The following is a 17955-nucleotide window of genomic DNA, read 5'->3' as shown; positions in this document are numbered from 1 at the left end:
ATAAATATTATATATACATATATATCCCCTGCAAGTTTAACAGTTGCAATCAACTCCAGGTGTTTTATCCTCTTAATCTGTCATGGAATAATGAGGGAACAAGTCTCACCTGGGCATGGAACTGCTCGTTAGCTAGCTGTCCAATTAATTTTGAGCCTCTGAGAGGACCTTGAATACAAATGGCCTGAATACCAAACAGTCTCTGCAATACTTTTGTTAAACCATATTGATTAAAACTGAAAGTCTGCACTTCAGTCAAATCCTGTTTGATTTGAAATCCACCGTGGTGGTGTCACAATCACAAGAACTGTGTCTTTGTCCAGAAACATGGTGAGTTACAATAAAGCAAATTAAATCACATCAATCTGAGATTGAATGTGTGGCATATTTCATGCAATGTTTTGTTTTGAATTTTGGCAGTGTTGAGCTCCCATACTCAACTTTCTATTTTAAATTAAATGACCTCACTGTAAAAAGGTAGAATTTGGTTTATTGAAACAGTTCAGAAAATAACTTTACATATACAAAAGCTTTTCCAAAACAATTTACCCGGAATAGGATCGTTTCACATATACGTGGGGTCGTGTCTAACAATAGATTTTTTTTTTTTCACAGACTGTATGGCAAAGCATTGGTCTCTCTTCCTATCAACAGATTTTTACAAACTGGAATGTTATTCAAACAAATGTGTGGCTTTAACAGGGAAGACAGACTATATAAAAAATCATCTCTCTGCTGATAGACCTCTTGTTACCCGTCAGTTTCATTTTACAGTATTGGTTGTGCCTAAAGTGACCCAGCTGTCTTTGATCTGCAGAATCAAGTGTTAAACACTTAGTCTTTCTTCTTGGAGCTGCTGCCGCGTCTCTGATAGTGGAGCACAGTGAGCAACACCCACAGGTTCAGCAGGGTCATCGCTATGAACCGCACCAGAACTGTTGCAAAGAGAAAAGATGATCAGAAACACGGAAGCTGACAGCGACGTCTCTGAATCACACAAGGACAGCAGAGCTGGAGTTACAAATGGTGACTACTCGGAGATACTCCAGGTAAAAGATGCCTGAAATCCTTTGGTCTTATAAGAAACTGCAGGTTTCCGGTGATGTGTAAATTTGTATGACAGTCCTGTTACTGACGTTCATTATTGTAAAGAAGCAGCCCTTTAGACCTGCCAGTTTAATTAATTATGACTGAAAGTTAGCCATTAATACTAACCAGACTCCGGTTCTCCTCCTCCTATCCTTAGCATCCTCCTTGTGTCCTCCACTACATCCCCAAACCTTCTGTGTGGTCTTCCTTTTTCCCTCCTGCCTGGCAGCTCCACATTCAAAATCCTTTGTATAGTACATCCACAATCTCTGCTCTGCACACGTCCAAACCATCTCTCCCTGATATTCTCATTTCTAATCCTGTCCATTCTGGTCTCTGCCAATGAAAATCTTACCATCTCCAGCTTCACCTCCTGTCTTTTTGTCAGTGCCACCATCTTCAAACCATACATCATAGGAGGTCTCACTAATGCTTTGTAAACCCCACTTTTACTCTTGCTGAAATATAGAAGTATGATGCATTACTGATAGATTACTGAACGGGCCCGGGTGGCCTCATCCGCACTAACGTCCCTTTTTGTTTTAAAGCAGTCTAATCTAAACGAATTCGACCGCTAAGTATAAAACAAAGTCACTATTCACTTCCTTGTGGTTTTTATTTATTTAGGATATTTCCCAGAGAAGAGCACAAAAAATGCTCGTTTTAAATCTACGATGGTTATTTAGAAAACAAATCATTTTTCCTTGAAGTGTTCATTAAAAATTCTGGGATGCAACACCTCCCACAGTCATTAGTAATTCAGACAGACTTACCCTGCACGTCTCCAGTTGTCACTGTGGTGGTGTAAATCCGAGCTGAAACAAAGAGGAAGCAGAGTTAATGACATCCCTGTTACCCGACAGAGCGTCTGATCATTCATTAATGAAGCGTTGGATTGCTCATTTATTAAATTGGGGGCTGAATAAACACTACCGTGCATATTCATGAAATGAAAGAGTAGACTTGTTACTTTAGGGAGGGGGATTTATGTGAACTGATAAAAGTGCTTAACAGGATTCAGTTTGACAGCGATAGGACTGCAGTATGAAAAGTAGCAACAGTATCCTTGGCACGTTTTCATGCTGCAGTTTGTTACAATTTCTGATAATCACACCGTATTTGCTTTTTCTTTTTTTTTTTTTTTAAGCTGAGTACAGAAACAAGTTTAAGTGATCTACTGAATATAGACTCAGGGCTCAGCTTTAATTTGAGGAGTTAAATTTAAAGTGATTCCAGTTGTTGTTTCTACCTTTAATTTTAAAATGCAACTCACTGGGTTTTGAATAGGTGATCGACTCGCCTACTATAGAATATTCCACTTAACTTTCAGATCCCCTTGAGGTGATTTTGCAGTAAGTCTTTGCTGCATTTGTATGAATCTGAGCAGTTTATCCCCATGAACAGCGGTTATGTAACATTTTTACAGAGTTGGATTATGAAACCTCCACATTTCTTTTCACAAGTTGATCTTTATCTATCAAAAGTCTTCTCTTGATGATGACCTTTGTGAATGGTTTCTTCTTAATCATGGAAAGGATCCTGGGATCATACACCAATATAAACTGTGTACATCCAGGTTGTAGGGCTCACTAGCTCAATTTTCCTCTCAAATCAGCATTAATGTGTTCTTGCTATCTTTTGCTTGTATTTGGCTTTCAAATAAAATTAGCAGTAGATCTTTTAATTCCTAAAGTTATTATAATTTTTGAAGAAATTGCTGAGACTTCTCCACAAAGACTACTGAATTACTTTTTAACGTATTATGAATGAATGGTAAAATCCTCAAACTTAACCTCAAAGTTTTTATTTTAAACTAAGTTATAATACTACAACTTCAATGTCGTTTGGTACACAGCTAAAAAAGAGAAATTTTTTTCAAAACTGTGCCAGTGACAGCTACGAACTTAAATGTATATCTAATCATACAGTGGAGAATGCAACAACAACAAAAAAAAACACAGCGAACGCTGTTGGCTGGTTAAACTCACCCATACACGTGTAGGTAGCTAGAGCCCAGGAGAGGGCACTAACCTGCCTGCCGTCCTTTGACCTCCACAGGCATTGCAGCTGGGCAAACTTACTGGCTGCACTAATAAATGTGCACAGGCTCTGAGAGGAGAAGGAGGTCAGATTTCATGTGATAACAAGCTGAACATGGAGCTGAATTTCAAAAAGTTTCAAACACCTTCTGCTGCTTCGGTCAAACTTTAAGAAGAAAGGATGTGGAGGGTTCGCTGCTCTCACCTATTTAAATGCAAAACGCCCTGAGACATGTTCATCTCATTAACCAACCGGGCCATTTGGCATTTATAAGGTCTGGGTGAGAAACACCGGGTGAAATGAGGTCTGTATAAGTTTCTTCTCAAAGCTCCACCTCATTGCCCCTGACTGATGACATGCCATCTCTTTGCTGACTCTGTCTCTCACGCACACACTGACTTATGATTGATTTTAAACAGGTTTATTACCATAGCCAAATCTATGATCCACTTCTCCAGAGTCAGGAGCCTCCAGCCTCCCACAAACCTGAGCACAAGTACGTTAAGGCAGGGACACAAAAGTCTAATGGGTCATTGATTTCTGCACAAATTGAACGAGCACTTTCACATCAATTGGTGCGATAAGTGAAAGGATACACCACGGCGTAGATGAGGCTCTGCCGCAGGCTGCCGTTGTAGTGAAGAATCAGGAGGAGGAGGATGACGTCTGAGGACACACGGCGGGTTATAACTTGCACCATTTACAGCTCTGTTTGATTTCCATTTCAAGGGCTGCTGATATTTGCAGATGCTTCAGAGTGTATTCAGACTCCTTCTGTTTTTTCCAACTTTATTTTGCCCATCTCTCTACCCTTAATTACACTTAATGAAAAGTCTTAATTTCCTCCACCACTGCCACGGGCATGAAGTTGCCAATCATATGTGCAGCTTTACTAAACAAGATACGTTAATATGACTGAGCTCCTTTTGAATGATCTCAATAGACAGAGACTACAGAGAGCAACGCGAGGCATTTAAGACTGAATGATAAACTAATTAAGGAATCTGGATCTAAGACAAGGTTGAAAAAAAGACACTTGCGGAGATAATTATAAGCAGAGGAAATTTATGTAACAGCATAACTTACCTTGAGCAATGAGGATGGGATATTCCAAGTAGGTTGGCGGTGGGTAGTCGTAGTACATCTGATATGTTACAAAAACAATGAACCTGTAAAGCATATGGTGTCAGGTTATTAAACTGGAGGTGTTTTGTTATATTCAGTACTGATTAAAATGAGAAACAATGCTCAGGGGCAAACGAGCCAAAGAATCAGTGGCTGCTTAAAACTTGATGTTGTGGGAAGGGATTCACACGGGGAGTCAACAAGCAGTTTCTGAGCCAAGCGGCGGCATGATGATCAGTTCATTCACTCTTTTATGAGAGCAGCTCGACTCGGTGTGCTCAGCAAACACGATGAATCAACAGTGGTACCCTTCAGCAGGAGAAGGTCTCCTCTATAGAGGGCTGAACTGACTGCAATCAAACCGTAAAGAAATCAAGATGCCATTAAATGTGCCAATAGTTGTTTTTTTTTTGTTTGTTTTTTAAAATCAAATGAACTAATATACACTCAACAAAAATATAAACGCAACACCTTTGTTACTGCTCCCATTCCCCATGGGATGGACGTAGAGACTTAAAATTCATTCCAGATACACAATATAACCATCCGTCCCAAACAGTGGACACAAATCAGTCCAAATGTGTGGTAGTGGGCACATCTGCTATATTGAGATAATCCATCCCACCTCACAGGTGTGCCACATCAGGATGCTGATCTGACATCATGAGTAGTGCACAGGTGTACCTCAGACTGCCCACAACAAAAGGCCACCCTGGAATGTGCAGTTTTGTCTCACAGCAAAATGCCACAGATGCCACAAGCAATGAGGGAGCGTGCAATTGGCATGCTGACAGCAGGAATGTCAACCAGATCTGTCGCCCGTGCATTGAATGTTCATTTCTCAACCATAAGCCGTCTCCACAGGCGTTTCAGAGAATATGGCAGCACATCCAACCGGCCTCACAACCGCAGACCTCGTGTAACCACACCAGCCCAGGACCTCCACATCCAGCAGGTTCACCTCCAAGATCGTCTGAGACCAGCCACCCAGACAGCTGCTGGAACAATTGGTTTGCACAACCAAACAATTTCTGCACAAACTGTCAGAAACCGTCTCAGGGACGCTCAACTGCATGCCCGTCGTCCTCATCGGGGTCTTGACCTGACTCCAGCTCGTCGCCGTAACAGACTTGTGTGGGCAAATGCTCACATTCGATGGCGTCTGGCACGTTGGAGAGGTGTGCGCTTCACGGATGAATCATGGTTCACATTGTTCAGGGCAGATGGCAGCTGAGAATGTCCCAGTTCTTGCATGGCCAGCATACTCACCGGACATGTCACCCATTGAGCATGTTCGGGATGTGCTTGACCGGCGTATACGACAGCGTGTACCAGTTCCCACGAATATCCAACAACCTCGCACAGCCATTGAAGTGGAGTGGACCAACATTCCACAGGCCACAATTGACAATCTGATAGACTCCATGCGACGATGTGTTGCACTGCATGAGGCAAATGGTGGTCACACCAGATACTGACCGGTTCTGGGTCCCCAGACCCCCAATAGCGCAAAAAACTGCACATTCCAGGGTGGCCTTTTGTTGTGGGCAGTCTGAGGTACACCTGTGCACTACTCATGATGTCAGATCAGCATCCTGATGTGGCACACCTGTGAGGTGGGATGGATTATCTCAATATAGCAGATGTGCCCACTACCACACATTTGGACTGATTTGTGACCACTGTTTGGGAGGGATGGTTATATTGTGTATCTGGAATGAATTTTAGGTCTCTACGTCCATCCCATGGGGAATGGGAGCAGTAACAAAGGTGTTGCGTTTATATTTTTGTTGAGTGTATAATTTTTTTATAATTTGCTTCTATATTTAGCTACCTTTATATCGATTAATTTTCCATTTTGTTTATCAGTGTATTATTTTTCCCATTCAAGTATTTTCCTTTGCTTTTCCCCCTAAACATCTATTATTCCATTTTCCTTTTTTGATTTTTCATCTCTGCTAAATTATGCAAATGTGCTTGCAGATTGCAGTGGTTAGAAATGCATAAAGGAACGTAAAAAGACAAACAGAAATGTTTGCAGAGATAAATGAAGGGAAAATGAAATGGAAATAAATACAATGTCAGCGCTCATGAATGCAAAGATAGGGTGAGGAGCAAGTTAAGGCACTTTAGGAGTCTGACTTGGAAGACTTGGATTTTATAGATAAAGAAAGAGAGCTCTGTGTAGACCCAGGAACCAGGAGAGAGATTACAGCTGTCAGTTGGCTGAGGACCACACTGGCATCACCTCCTAACTAGGGAGAGGGAGGTTTGAACTCCTCTGCTTAGACTGTTGCTCTTACAGCCCAGACAGGCAGCACAAAAGCGGATGGATGGATGGATGGATGTACTGAATACATCAAAAATTTAAAAAGAAAGCAAATGAACTGAGATATTCATGCAAAGACAAGTAAATAAAAAAAGCAAGTAAAAGCATCTCAATTCATGTCCCATTTTATAAAATACATTTATACATACGGTTTACATTTGGGGCATTTGATGACATAATCCATTTTTACTTCTGCACTAATGAGTTTGTTTTGATTCTGGCAGGTTTGAGCCTCCCAGCCCTGTTATGCAAGCCACCGTACAGATGCATACATGTGCACACAGAGAGATTCCCACAGTGTTAAATAAACAGTATAACACAATAACATCATATGGTGAAATCAATAGCAGATTAACCTATCCACTCTCAGATAGGCTTTATTGTGTTGGGACTTTTTTTTTTTTTGTTCCTAGGAAGAGGTAGTGATCAATAAAGCCAACTGCCAGTTAATATAATCTAGAATAGAGCTATTTAATATTGGCGTGTGTGGAAATGATTTTCCACTAGTGACAAAACCGTTCATGCCGAATGACAAGAGTGCTTTTCTTTGCTGCTTTGTAGCCATGCTGTGTAGATTACTACTAACTACATAAACGTCTTCACTGTTTCAGCGTGGCATGCACAGTGACAGCAAGCTAACGCTTACCAAAACAGTGGGGACATTTCAGACAGTGCAGCCACTGCCAGGCACCAAGGAGAGAGAGAAATTACGCAGACTTACAGACACGGTCTTTATCCGTCCTGCTCCAACAGTGAAGGTAACCACAACACTTCCTGTTCAATGCATAAGAAGCACTTCAAGCTCTAATCTGCTGCACTGATTCAACAGCAGACTGCACAAAGCTTCACACAGAGCCAGCCGAGGCTGACTCTTACCCCGTTTTTAATCATTTAACCAAAATCTTCAGCTGTGCAAACAAAGCACAGTTGTTCAGTGTTGAGCCTTCGCAGTAGGATTATATTTTTCATTTTAAGGTACTGTAGTTTTTCAGCTGTTAGGAACACAATCTCTTTGTGTCCTATTTAAGTTTTAATCTGTAAGAAATACTCATTTCTTTTATCAAAGTGAAAGTGGTATTTATGCCAAAATGTATTGCTATACATCAGCGATTCTGTAGGAGTTTTAGGATGGGGGTGTCAAACCTGTTCTCCATGAGCTGCCCAACGGATCCAGTCTGACCCCCTGGATGGCTTTAGTCACTCAACTTTTATAATGAAATGCACTGCTAATCCTGCAATCTGGATACTATACAGGAGTAATACATCTATATAAATGGAAATACAGAGTACTATTATATTGGAGTATAACTTGTGTGTTTGGTTCCAAAAGCTTATCATCTGAAGGCAGTTTTGGTCTTTAGCAGACTTACTGTGAACAGTACAGTTGATTTCACACAAAACAGAAATATTGTTAAAATGCTAAAATATGTCTTAAAAGCTCTCAGTCCGTCTCTCCATAGATAAAACATGGACAAAAGTACATAAAGCTTAACTATGGCAAAATGTGTTGACTGCAATGCTGAGGATGTTACATGATAACCATTTTCAGGATGCTACTGAGGCCTAATGTGACAGAATTTTTTATACTGTAATGTTAGCTAATGGAGAGCACTTTGTCTGCAACAGTTTGAGGGTGTGTTGGAGTAAGAAAAGAAATTTCTTTAGGGATGAAGTTTGCACTTTTTCTCTGTACCTGCATGGGTTCCTTCCACAGTCCAAAGAAATGCAAGTAAGATAGCACTGTGTTATACTGAAAATGCAGGATAGGTATTGCCGATACTGATACTTATGACGTATAAAGGCAGCTTGTGTTGGGGAGACCAGTGTCATGATTTATGGTCAATCATCAATTTGAAAATTATGTACACATCTCAATGAGCAATAAAATCAAACGTTTCGGGTTTTCATGTATTTTGAAGCTGATTTTTTTCGGGGGAGGACACCTGAAACTTGCCTCTCTCTAAAGCACTTAGTCAACTTCTGTTGTATCAATATGCTGTAGAACTAAGTATCGGTCCTATCACGCTAGTATCGAGTCAATACCAATACCAGCGATTCTATCACCTGTACTGTAGGGTTACGCGGTGATTGTAACATTCTGACTTACTGGTAACATTCAACGTTGTTAGAATGTTACCAGTAAGGTGGTAACTTTTAAACATCGTTTATCCAGCCTTTAAGGAGAAAGAATTTTGGTAACAAAGACAACACCAGAGCTTTTAGTGTTGAGCGTCTCGCAGCGTTTTCAGAAGAAGCATTTGTAGCTGCTGTCTGACAGGATGAGTCCGCCTTTACTGCTGAACACCAACCACAAGTGAGGAAGAGGAAGACGTCCCATCATCACAGCAGCTTGAAGTTACTAAATTACATGGATACTCGCACACGTGAACAGATTATGTAACAAAATTTAAGAGCAAGAAACAACAACAAAAAAAAAACATCCCAGAAGCGGGACAGCAGCCTACCCGATCAGCTCCAGCAGAAGGCTGTTGAGGCTCACTCCGGTCGTAGATTTCGCTCGCATCAGTACAAAGATCTGCGGGAACTTGAGCACCATGCACACAAACAGTGTGCTGAAATTCGCGATGTGCAACAACGTGTCGACCTGCTGCATGTTGTAAAGAGAGGGATTACAAAATGTAAACTTTAGATTGACAGATCTATGCTAATTTCTATCAAAAAACGACCCGCAGGACCCTACTGCTCTGCCTCCACAATCAGACTGCTCGAATTTACAAAATACTTCCGCTTTGAACTTTCAAAATAAAGGTGACTGTGACTATGTGGAAAGCGTTAGAACTTTTAGGCTATAGTCTGAAACTTAAAGAAAATAAACAATTATATGAATGTGTGTAAAAAGTAAAAAAAAAAAACAAACGTCTAACACAAATCTATTCATAGACTTTCTTTTATTTTGAAAGTGCACCTGTTTCACCTCCTCTTCTTAGCCGTTAGCTTGGCAGGTTCTCGTCAGACGGCATCTTTTCTCACTTCCGTACATCCACTGAACGCTGATTGGACGGCACACAGCTTCGCCCGGAGTATTTGAAATCTGTACTTTCTGAGCACGGAAAATCATTTCCTCTCATGAGTCTGGGCCTGCGCTGTAGTTTTTGTTTTGTTTTTAATATTTTCATACTTTGCTTTTCTAAAAACATCACAGAAAGCACCAACGTAGGAACTGTTACCATGTTACAGGCAAACTCCTCAATTGTTGCCTTGAAATATTGAAGTTGGTGCCAAAGATTCACACCTGCACCTTGAAGCATCTTGATTCTTCAGACATTGGGGCCCCAAACAGAACAGGACGACATTAAAGAAAAGTTGAAACAGAACGTTTCCGTGCCCTTTAGGTGGGAAATCACTGTGAATCAGCTTGTCTCTGATAGCAAAAGGCATAAATTTAAGATGTTTTCAAAGGTTTACAACAGGGATGTATACAGGGTGCTTTGTTTTTAAGTGGGTGACTACAGTGATTGCATACATGATTACATTATTATAAAGATATAAATTTTTTGTCACGGTCTGTATGGTAGACCGTGGGGATGGGGGGAAGTAGGACCCAAAATGCAGGATTCCTCACAGCAAACAGCGCGTTTATTTACAGTGCAATAAATGACAATAAATCCCCGTGCTCTCCCTTGACTGCCGCATCATGTCTTCCCCAAAAAGTAAGTGTCCGTGTGCTCTCCGCACACATCCACCAGGCCTGATGATGCCTGAAACTCAGTGATTTGCCACACCCACACACACAGCCACTGATACACACAAACAAGGAACAACAGCAACACATGTCCATGAATTATTCAAGAACCCTTTTTCCCCAGACCTTTAATTCAAAAGAGAATTTTTTTTTTCTGTGAAAAAAAAATATTTCTTACGTAATTACTTTGGTGTAGTATTAATAAGGGGGATTTGTTATCAATAAGAAAAGCTGTAAAATCAATGTAAATACAGCTAAAAGTTAAAAATCTATCTGAGATTTTATGCTTGACACCCCTGGTTTAGAAAAATCTGGAGACGGTACAAAAGCAGTCAAATAGCAATCACAGGAGGATTATTGTTCATAAGATCTTAGCCAACAATTACAGAGGAATGCATTTCAGCTGTTTGGGGCTTTTGAAAGAGGCCTGCTAAACAGAAAAGACAAGTAAGTAAAAAGATAAAGAAAAAACTAACCAGTGTTTATTTAAACTAAGGGCAATGACTGATTTCTGTGAATGATATATTACCAAATGAATGCTTCAGTTGCGTGAATGTGTGCACTCACATATCCAATTTAAATTCATAATATTGTAGCGGGCTAGGGGGAAGGGCCACTGGCCCAAGGTCTTATGGGACTGTATACCTGATGTTAACGTGTTGTAAGTTGTAGGGTTATAACGGCAGTTACAGTTATCAGGTGTTGATTTGCCATTTTTGTGTTAGTGTGTAACATTAGTCCTGCTGTGTGTTCTGTGTTTGGTGTGGCTGGTGGAGCACAGTGAGTTAGACGGCTGTGTCCATTTACCACCTCTCACTGCTGTGTGTGTGTGAAGGGGTGTTCCTAATAAAAGATTGTGCTCCCTGTAGCTTAGTATAACAGCTAAGGCAGAAATAGCAAGTTAAAACAGAAGTTTCTGTCTCCTACTTGTCTGAGCTTGCCACAATGTTAAGATTCATCCAGAGAAAAAGAAGAGAAATCTTCTGTTCAAAACACAAAGCTTCTTTTTCAGGTGTAAGACTCTCAGTTATGCTTTCATGTTGCTTTTGTTTTTTGGCCATCAGGTTTGTACAGTAACCTGGATTTAAGACAGGAGACATTTGTTTATTTGTTCAACTTTAATAACTCTGTAAGGCTTCAGTTTATTAACATAATGAGTAAAGTGTGGACATCTCGCTTCTTTAGTCAAGAAAAATCTCACCAACTGATTCACAGTATCAGCTGTTTACAAGCAGATAATCACCAGTGATCAAAGAGGTTGTAATAATGATAATGTAAGTCTAGGTTCTTTGTCTGTACATTTATTTGAACAACTTCTGATCTATTAAAACAGAACCTAAAAAAACAAAAACAAAACTGACCCAAAAGGACAAAAGATTAAGTCAGGATAAAAAAAAGTTGTAGCAAAGACCATTAAAAAAGTATGCCTTAACATATTTCTTGAAAATATCATTAATCAAGACACTATTATAAGTCAGCATAGATAAATGCAGCACAAACATAGCAGTAAAATAGTTCTGAAATATACCCATACATGAAAACTGACTTCAAAATTAATTCTCTACTCAATAGAAAGTCTGCATTGGCATTCTGCGAACATGCATTTTAACTAACTGTCCCTTACATGACCTCTCTCTATTTGAGTTTCCTGAACTCAGCAGTGTCTCCATAATCTGAAAGCCGAAATCCAGCATGAAGCGGGTGAGTGAACGTGGTCTGGACTCTGTGGAGGAGAGTCATGGTTTCAGAGACGTTATAAAAACACAGAATACCGGCACTGTGATCCAGGTACACTCCTACTCTCCCAAACTGAGGACCTGAGACAGCCTTGTGAGAATTGTTGTGCACAAATTTAAAACCATTTCGGTCACAACATAATGCCCACGATGTCCTATTGAATCCTAATCCGCATTCATCTGAGAGCAATGATCTGCTGGTACTCTTGTATGCGACTGCTATATAAACCTGTTTCCCGCTCCACTCCACCTCCCAGTAACAACGTCCAGTCAGACTCTCTCTACTCATGACTTGACACCATCCAGTGAATCTGTCTGGATGACTAGAATATGACTGCTGTTCTTTCACAGCTGTGGTTTTTCTACCCCCCTCACATAATAACACTGATGTGTTAGCTGTGTTCAGATCCATTCTGATTTCACGTGAATATCTTAGGAATCCAACTCTGGTCTTTGGCACTGGTTCTGACAGCAAAACATCCACCTCAGTGACTGTCAGTGAGATGTTTGTCCATTTCTCTTTCAGAACATCCTGCAGTTTATCACTGACCTCTTTCACAGCTGCTGTCAAATCCTCAAAGTACCTCAGAGGACGGATCTCGATGCTGGATGAGTCTGTAGACTCATTAAGTGCTGACAGTAAGGAGTAGCTGTGTAGAAATTGGTTGTGATCCTCTGTGCATGACAGCTGCTCCAGCTTGGCGTCATTTCTTCTCAGCTCAGCGATCTCCTGCTCCACCTTCTCCTGAAGCTCTTTGACTCGACCCACTTCAGTTTCCTGCTGGGATCTGATCTGCTGCTTCAGATCTGAGCTTCTATTCTGCATGAGACAGATGAGCTCAGCAAAGATCTTTTCATTTTCTTCCACTGCTTTATCAGCAGACTGATTGATGGACTCCACCTCCTGTTGAAGAATCGTCACGTCTTTCTCTCGGTCACGGAGTCTCTGCTTGAGTTTTTGTCGACTCATTTCCAGCTCCTTCTGCTTCTTGGTCCTTTCTGCTTCAACTGGGACTGTTTCGTGGTATTTATGGCCAATCAGTTTGCAGTGACTGCAGATATGCTGCTGATCAGTACGACAGAAAATCTTCATCGGCTCATCATGACTAGAGCAGATGTTTTCCTGGAGCTTCTTGCAGGGCTCGACAAGCTTGTGTTTCTTCAATGGAGCCGCATTATAATGATCCTGAAGGTGTTTCTCACAGTATGATGCCACACAGACTAAACAGGACTTGAAGGCTTTCAGTTTTCTCCCGGTGCATACATCACAGGGTACATCTTCAGGTCTAGCATAGCAGTGATCAGCAGGAGCAGCTTGGAGTCCAGTCTTCTTTATCTCCTTCACTAAATTTGCCAACATGGTGTTTTTCACCAGGGCAGGTCTCAGTGTGAAAGTCTTCCTACACTGTGGGCAGCTGTGCATTCTCCTCCCCTTTTCATCCCAGTGGGTTTTAATACAGTTAATGCAGTAATTGTGTCCACAGGGAATGGTCACTGGGTCCTCGAGATGATCCAGACAGATTGAACAAGAGAAGATTTCCCTGTTCAGCTGAGCTCCTTTTTGTGCCATTTCTCCTCTCACTGTCAGCCGCTGTGTGAGTTTTCACTTCTATAGAAATGAAACACGTCCAAGATCTAAACAGAAACTTAGGAACAGGTTAGAGCTTGTTGCATTTCATAGCTGGAGGAAGAGGGAGGGAGGAAGAGCTGGGCTTGAATTTCATTAATAGCAGGGAAAAGGACAGTTTGAAGCACGCAGTATTTGTTCATCACCCCGTTGTTGTTGTTGTTGTTGTTGTTGTTGTTTTGACAAAATTTAAGTAGTTGGTCATTTTCAGTTTCGTCTTGGAATCTGAGAATTTGAATGACTGCACAAACTCAAACAGTATAGAAGATCATGATCACCAAAATCAGAACTGAAATCAAATCACAATTGTCTAATAAATATACAAAACTGAAGAGAAACAAATGAAGGCTAAAATAAATGAATTAAACATGACCTCAATTAATATTTGCTTTACTATGTTTTAAACACATTCATTTTCATCAGATTTAGTTTCTTGTTTCTGCAGGGTTTTGATCCTTTTCTGTGCCTCCTGTGTTACCACATCTCCATTTGTTCCTCTTTTATTTTATAGGTCAGTTCCTCATATGGCTCACCAGTTTCCCCTCATCCATTCTTTTCCCCAACCTCATTATTATCTTTATTGACTTCACCTTTCTGTTCATGTTCTCCTCTAGTTTCCTCTTGTTGGCTGTTTACTTGAATTTCAATTTTGGGGGGGATTTTGTCAGTGCTCTCCTGTTACTCTGTATAATGCCCCAGTTATCAGTTAATAAAACTTTTTGTTTAATCCACCTATCTTCTAGATCCTATTGCATCTTTGTACTGGGTGTAAACACATTTGGGTTTAATAGCTGATGATGTGTCCCAGCACATCCGTGAGATATACCCGTCATCTTTATGAATTTTTGCCTAGTGGTAATGAGAACCGTATCGGTACCAAAACAGAACCCTGTGGAACTCAATGAATAATTTTTATGTGTGAGGAGGATTCCTTACATTACACTTACATGAAAAAACGCGGAATCTATAGGAAAATTACAAGTGAACCTTATCAGTGAGTTTGATTAAAATATCAGGACTTTATAACAATACTGTTTCCAGAATCGTATTTTCTTTCAACAATGGCAATAGAAAAATATGAGTTAAAGTTGTATGACATCTGAAAACATGAAAATATAAAACAGACATTTAGGGGAAAAATACACAAAAAAAGCACAAAATTCTCAGCTCTTAAATTCTTTAAAAAATCCCTTTAAACATGTGCTACATTTTTTGGTTTAAGTAGCTTTATTCCTGCTTTGAAGTTGATTTGTGCTTGATTCTTCAACTCCGAGTGTCCAGAGTAGCCTAGAAAGGCAGCAGCTCTGGGTCTGGCTTTTGTTTGCGTTGGCCTGCTGGCCAGAGTGTCAGCCTTTCCTGTCTAAGCAGTTCATCTCCCAGTGGAGTGTTCAATCTGCTACCATACACTTGGTTGGTAGTGTTGGGAATGCAATCAGAGAAAACTGAAAGGTTGTTCGGAAAAGGTCCCTACAAACAAATGGGGGAGTAATGTAACAGAAGGTCACGATTCAAGCTGCTTTTTTCATAATACTGCAAAATCTTTCATACCTAGTTAATGTACCATTGTAAATGTTTCACATTTTAGTTTATCTCCGAAATTTCACAATGGTTTCGATACACTTTCTAGTTTGTTGCAGAAACATCTTTAAAATAAAAAAAAAGCAAAAATCTTTTATCAAAGTTAAATCTAACAACTTCATCTTCCATAAATCACAATCAGTGGTAGTTTTTATTTGACGACCTATTAGTCCTTGTGTTCATCACTTATAACTGGTTGTGTTCAAAGCGTAAAGGGGAGTACATCTGCACTTTTTTTATACAATGTTGCATTACATGCATTTTTCTTACCATGTGATGAATATCCTTGATATCCAAGGTTTCCTCCCTGTGGAACAGATTAAGTTTGTTTCACTGATTTTTGAATGAACATGATCTGCCACTACTTGTTACTGAACCAGTGGTGCAATGTAACTTAGTACTGCATATTTGTACTTTAAAAAAAATTACTTGTTATGCTACATTTTTGAAGATTCTGTGAGAACGTGTTGTGGAATATTACATAAAAGCTATGAAGCATGAATAAACGAATATGATCCAATGATACAATATACATGTGACTGTATTTCTGACGTATCATTTCGAGTTTTTCTTATTTAATGCCTCTAAATACTTGTTTCAACACTTACAGAAATGATTTAACACAGTAAACTCCAGTGCAGTGCTGATTTTCATATCATGCTTTCTGTATGAAAGTCATCCTTAATGTTTTTCCGTACACTTTTATCAATTTATTATCAAATATTCTAATCAATTTCCTGTGCCATCCCCGCCTGCTTCTTCGTGGTTCTTATTAGAAAAATCCTGGCAAACTCGCCTGATAATTTAGACTACTTTTCAAACCATGCTCACCATTCCATTGCTGATTTCCTCTCTTTCCGTACCCTCTCTTTCCACAACTGGTCCTGTTTATCGGGATGGACCCGTGTCGTGTCGGCCAGTCGCTCAGCCCCAGCAGAGGACGCAGGCCTATTGGGATTCAAGCCCATCGTGGTAGCTAGATTAAATATAAATACTGTTTTGTTGCATAAAACTGCACACAGGCCACAAGCTAATGAGAGTTAAAGCACCAGTCAGCAGAGCTTGTGAAAGAACTGCCCGGATCTAAGCGATTGTTTTCATTTCCATGGAAACAGTCCTCAATACCGGCAGAATATGTCTGAACGAAATGAAATTATGTCAGTACCCCCCCCCCCCCCCCCCCGAAAAATAACCTAACTTACTTACAATGACCAGTTCACCAGTTCAAACTGCAGCTGATCAGTGTCTGGACCTTCTCTTCATATTTTAAATAGACAGCTACTCACCTTCTTAACAAAAACAAAACAAAAACAAAAATCTCCTACTATGCGCTCTGAAATAGCTCCTCTCGTTTCCAATGACATCTCATTGGTTAGGTTGCCCATAGATGTGGATATGAATGCTAGCTGTGTTAGCGCTGAGCCATACTGGCGATCTGCCCAGGGTGTACCCCACCCCAAGGTAGCTGAGATGAGCTCCTGGTGGTACCTCGGTCCAGGTTGAGGACCAAAGGAGAATTTGCTTTTGAGGCTGTTGTTCAACTGGCTTTTATTGGACTTAAGATTTGTGGACACTTTTGGTACCTTATCTTATTTGTAAAAACACGGTGTGAATGTTGTTCTCGATAAGCTCTATAAATAAGCTTACCTTATAGAAATTTATTGTTATAGATGTAGACAAACCTACACCTACACCTAAACCTTTCACCTGATTCACATGATACTTTGTGGTTTTCCAAGTAAGGTCAGACCTATGATTTGGTCACTCGCTCGCTGTTAGTCAGTCAGTCAGTCAGTCAGTCAATCTGCTGGATGTTTTCCCCAACATTTTTGGTTTCCTGTAGCTTTGTGGGAGCTGTTTAGGGAGAGCTGATTCCTGCCTCATCATTTGAAGGAGGAAAAGCTTAATATTTTTCTGCAGCCAATCTTCCCTGCTTCCTATTGAGAACCAGTAGTTTAAAGTAAATAAAATCAAGACTAGCCTGTTTAAAAAATCTGCAGTAATGTTGCCTCACTATGCATTCATATTGTGCTTATAGTCGGTTTTTCCCATAATTCTATACTTTAAAGAGTTGGTATGACCATCAACGCAGAAAAAACATAAACACAAATTAAAAACCATTGTGTTCTAGTGCTTATACACACCATCTCATCAGCCTGTAGTTTAAGTCTCTTTTTAGTGTTACTTCCAAGTGAGTTCAGCTGTGTCTTGTTACCTTTACGTTTCCACTCTCCCTGATTGAAACCTGTGTGTATTTGAAGCCTCAGGTTGCTCATCATACTGTGTTCCAGCCTTGGTTTCTCCTGGCATGTTTCCCCTGCAGTGGTCTCTTTTGTTTTTGCCCTTCTCTATTTTATGCTCTGGATCTACAACAGCGACGATAAAGGCTTGCTTTTTTTTATTCCAAGTCTGTCTCAGCAGTCTGCAATTTGGTCCTCTTCTCCTTTATTTCATGACAGAGGCAGAAACACATGCAGAGTGCTCTTCAGGTTCAATAAACACCAGCACCCATCTCTGAGTCTTCACTAAAAGTGGCTTGTCAGTCTGAATGGACATTGGAGGAAAAGTGTCACCCTGAGAAATTACCTTCTCCTGAAAAGAAAGATGTTCAGACACAACTTCCCACACTGTGACTGCCAATGATAAGAGAGGCATTAGACTCAAAAGTGACCTCTTGCACCATCCATCTTTGTGGCAGCTTACTTTTTCTGTTTAAAAGTAAGAGGTT

General features: G+C 40.3%; 3 protein-coding genes across 3 annotated transcripts; all 3 read right to left on the bottom strand.

Annotated features, from left to right (window-relative positions):
* Positions 1-472: 472 nt before the first annotated feature.
* slc66a3 (solute carrier family 66 member 3) lies at positions 473-9305 on the bottom strand. The gene is made up of 7 exons (XM_082515933.1): positions 9049-9305; positions 4216-4298; positions 3726-3795; positions 3558-3615; positions 3078-3198; positions 1863-1904; positions 473-935 (listed from the first exon to the last, which is right to left on the bottom strand). The coding sequence occupies exons 1-7, from the start codon at positions 9195-9197 to the stop codon at positions 835-837; spliced, it is 624 nt and encodes a 207-aa protein (XP_082372059.1). The 5' UTR covers positions 9198-9305; the 3' UTR covers positions 473-834.
* A 2007-nt stretch (positions 9306-11312) lies between these two features.
* LOC309696131 (tripartite motif-containing protein 16-like) lies at positions 11313-13700 on the bottom strand. The gene is made up of 2 exons (XM_082517267.1): positions 12573-13700; positions 11313-12009 (listed from the first exon to the last, which is right to left on the bottom strand). Exons 1-2 carry the CDS (start codon positions 13590-13592, stop codon positions 11941-11943), a joined length of 1089 nt encoding a protein of 362 aa, XP_082373393.1. The 5' UTR covers positions 13593-13700; the 3' UTR covers positions 11313-11940.
* A 1203-nt stretch (positions 13701-14903) lies between these two features.
* On the bottom strand, positions 14904-16318 carry cimip5 (ciliary microtubule inner protein 5). The gene is made up of 3 exons (XM_082517268.1): positions 16059-16318; positions 15498-15534; positions 14904-15116 (listed from the first exon to the last, which is right to left on the bottom strand). The coding sequence occupies exons 1-3, from the start codon at positions 16193-16195 to the stop codon at positions 14937-14939; spliced, it is 354 nt and encodes a 117-aa protein (XP_082373394.1). The 5' UTR covers positions 16196-16318; the 3' UTR covers positions 14904-14936.
* Positions 16319-17955: the final 1637 nt, after the last annotated feature.

This window comes from Aulonocara stuartgranti, assembly GCF_965226115.1.
Source record: "Aulonocara stuartgranti genome assembly, chromosome: 19".
Classification (NCBI taxonomy): domain Eukaryota; kingdom Metazoa; phylum Chordata; class Actinopteri; order Cichliformes; family Cichlidae; genus Aulonocara; species Aulonocara stuartgranti.
The sequence above is the reverse complement of the archived record's forward strand: the minus strand, read 5'-3'. Positions and strand labels throughout refer to the sequence as shown.

Bases quoted from the DNA above. Each gene is read 5' to 3' on its own strand.
- slc66a3 (XM_082515933.1), bottom strand. From the start codon at position 9,197: ATGCAGCAGGTCGACACGTTGTTGCACATCGCGAATTTCAGCACACTG. The intron at 1,905-3,077 runs GTGAGTTTAACC...TCTTTGTTTCAG, and splicing joins AGCTACCTACACGTGTATGG to CTCGGATTTACACCACCACA. The intron at 936-1,862 runs GTAAGTCTGTCT...TCTTTGCAACAG, and splicing joins GACAACTGGAGACGTGCAGG to TTCTGGTGCGGTTCATAGCG.
- LOC309696131 (XM_082517267.1), bottom strand. From the start codon at position 13,592: ATGGCACAAAAAGGAGCTCAGCTGAACAGGGAAATCTTCTCTTGTTCA. The intron at 12,010-12,572 runs GTCAGTGATAAA...TCTCCTCCACAG, and splicing joins TGACAGCAGCTGTGAAAGAG to AGTCCAGACCACGTTCACTC.
- cimip5 (XM_082517268.1), bottom strand. From the start codon at position 16,195: ATGGGCTTGAATCCCAATAGGCCTGCGTCCTCTGCTGGGGCTGAGCGA. The intron at 15,535-16,058 runs GTGAGCATGGTT...TCTGTTCCACAG, and splicing joins AGGAAATCAGCAATGGAATG to GGAGGAAACCTTGGATATCA. The intron at 15,117-15,497 runs GTAAGAAAAATG...ATTTGTTTGTAG, and splicing joins TCAAGGATATTCATCACATG to GGACCTTTTCCGAACAACCT.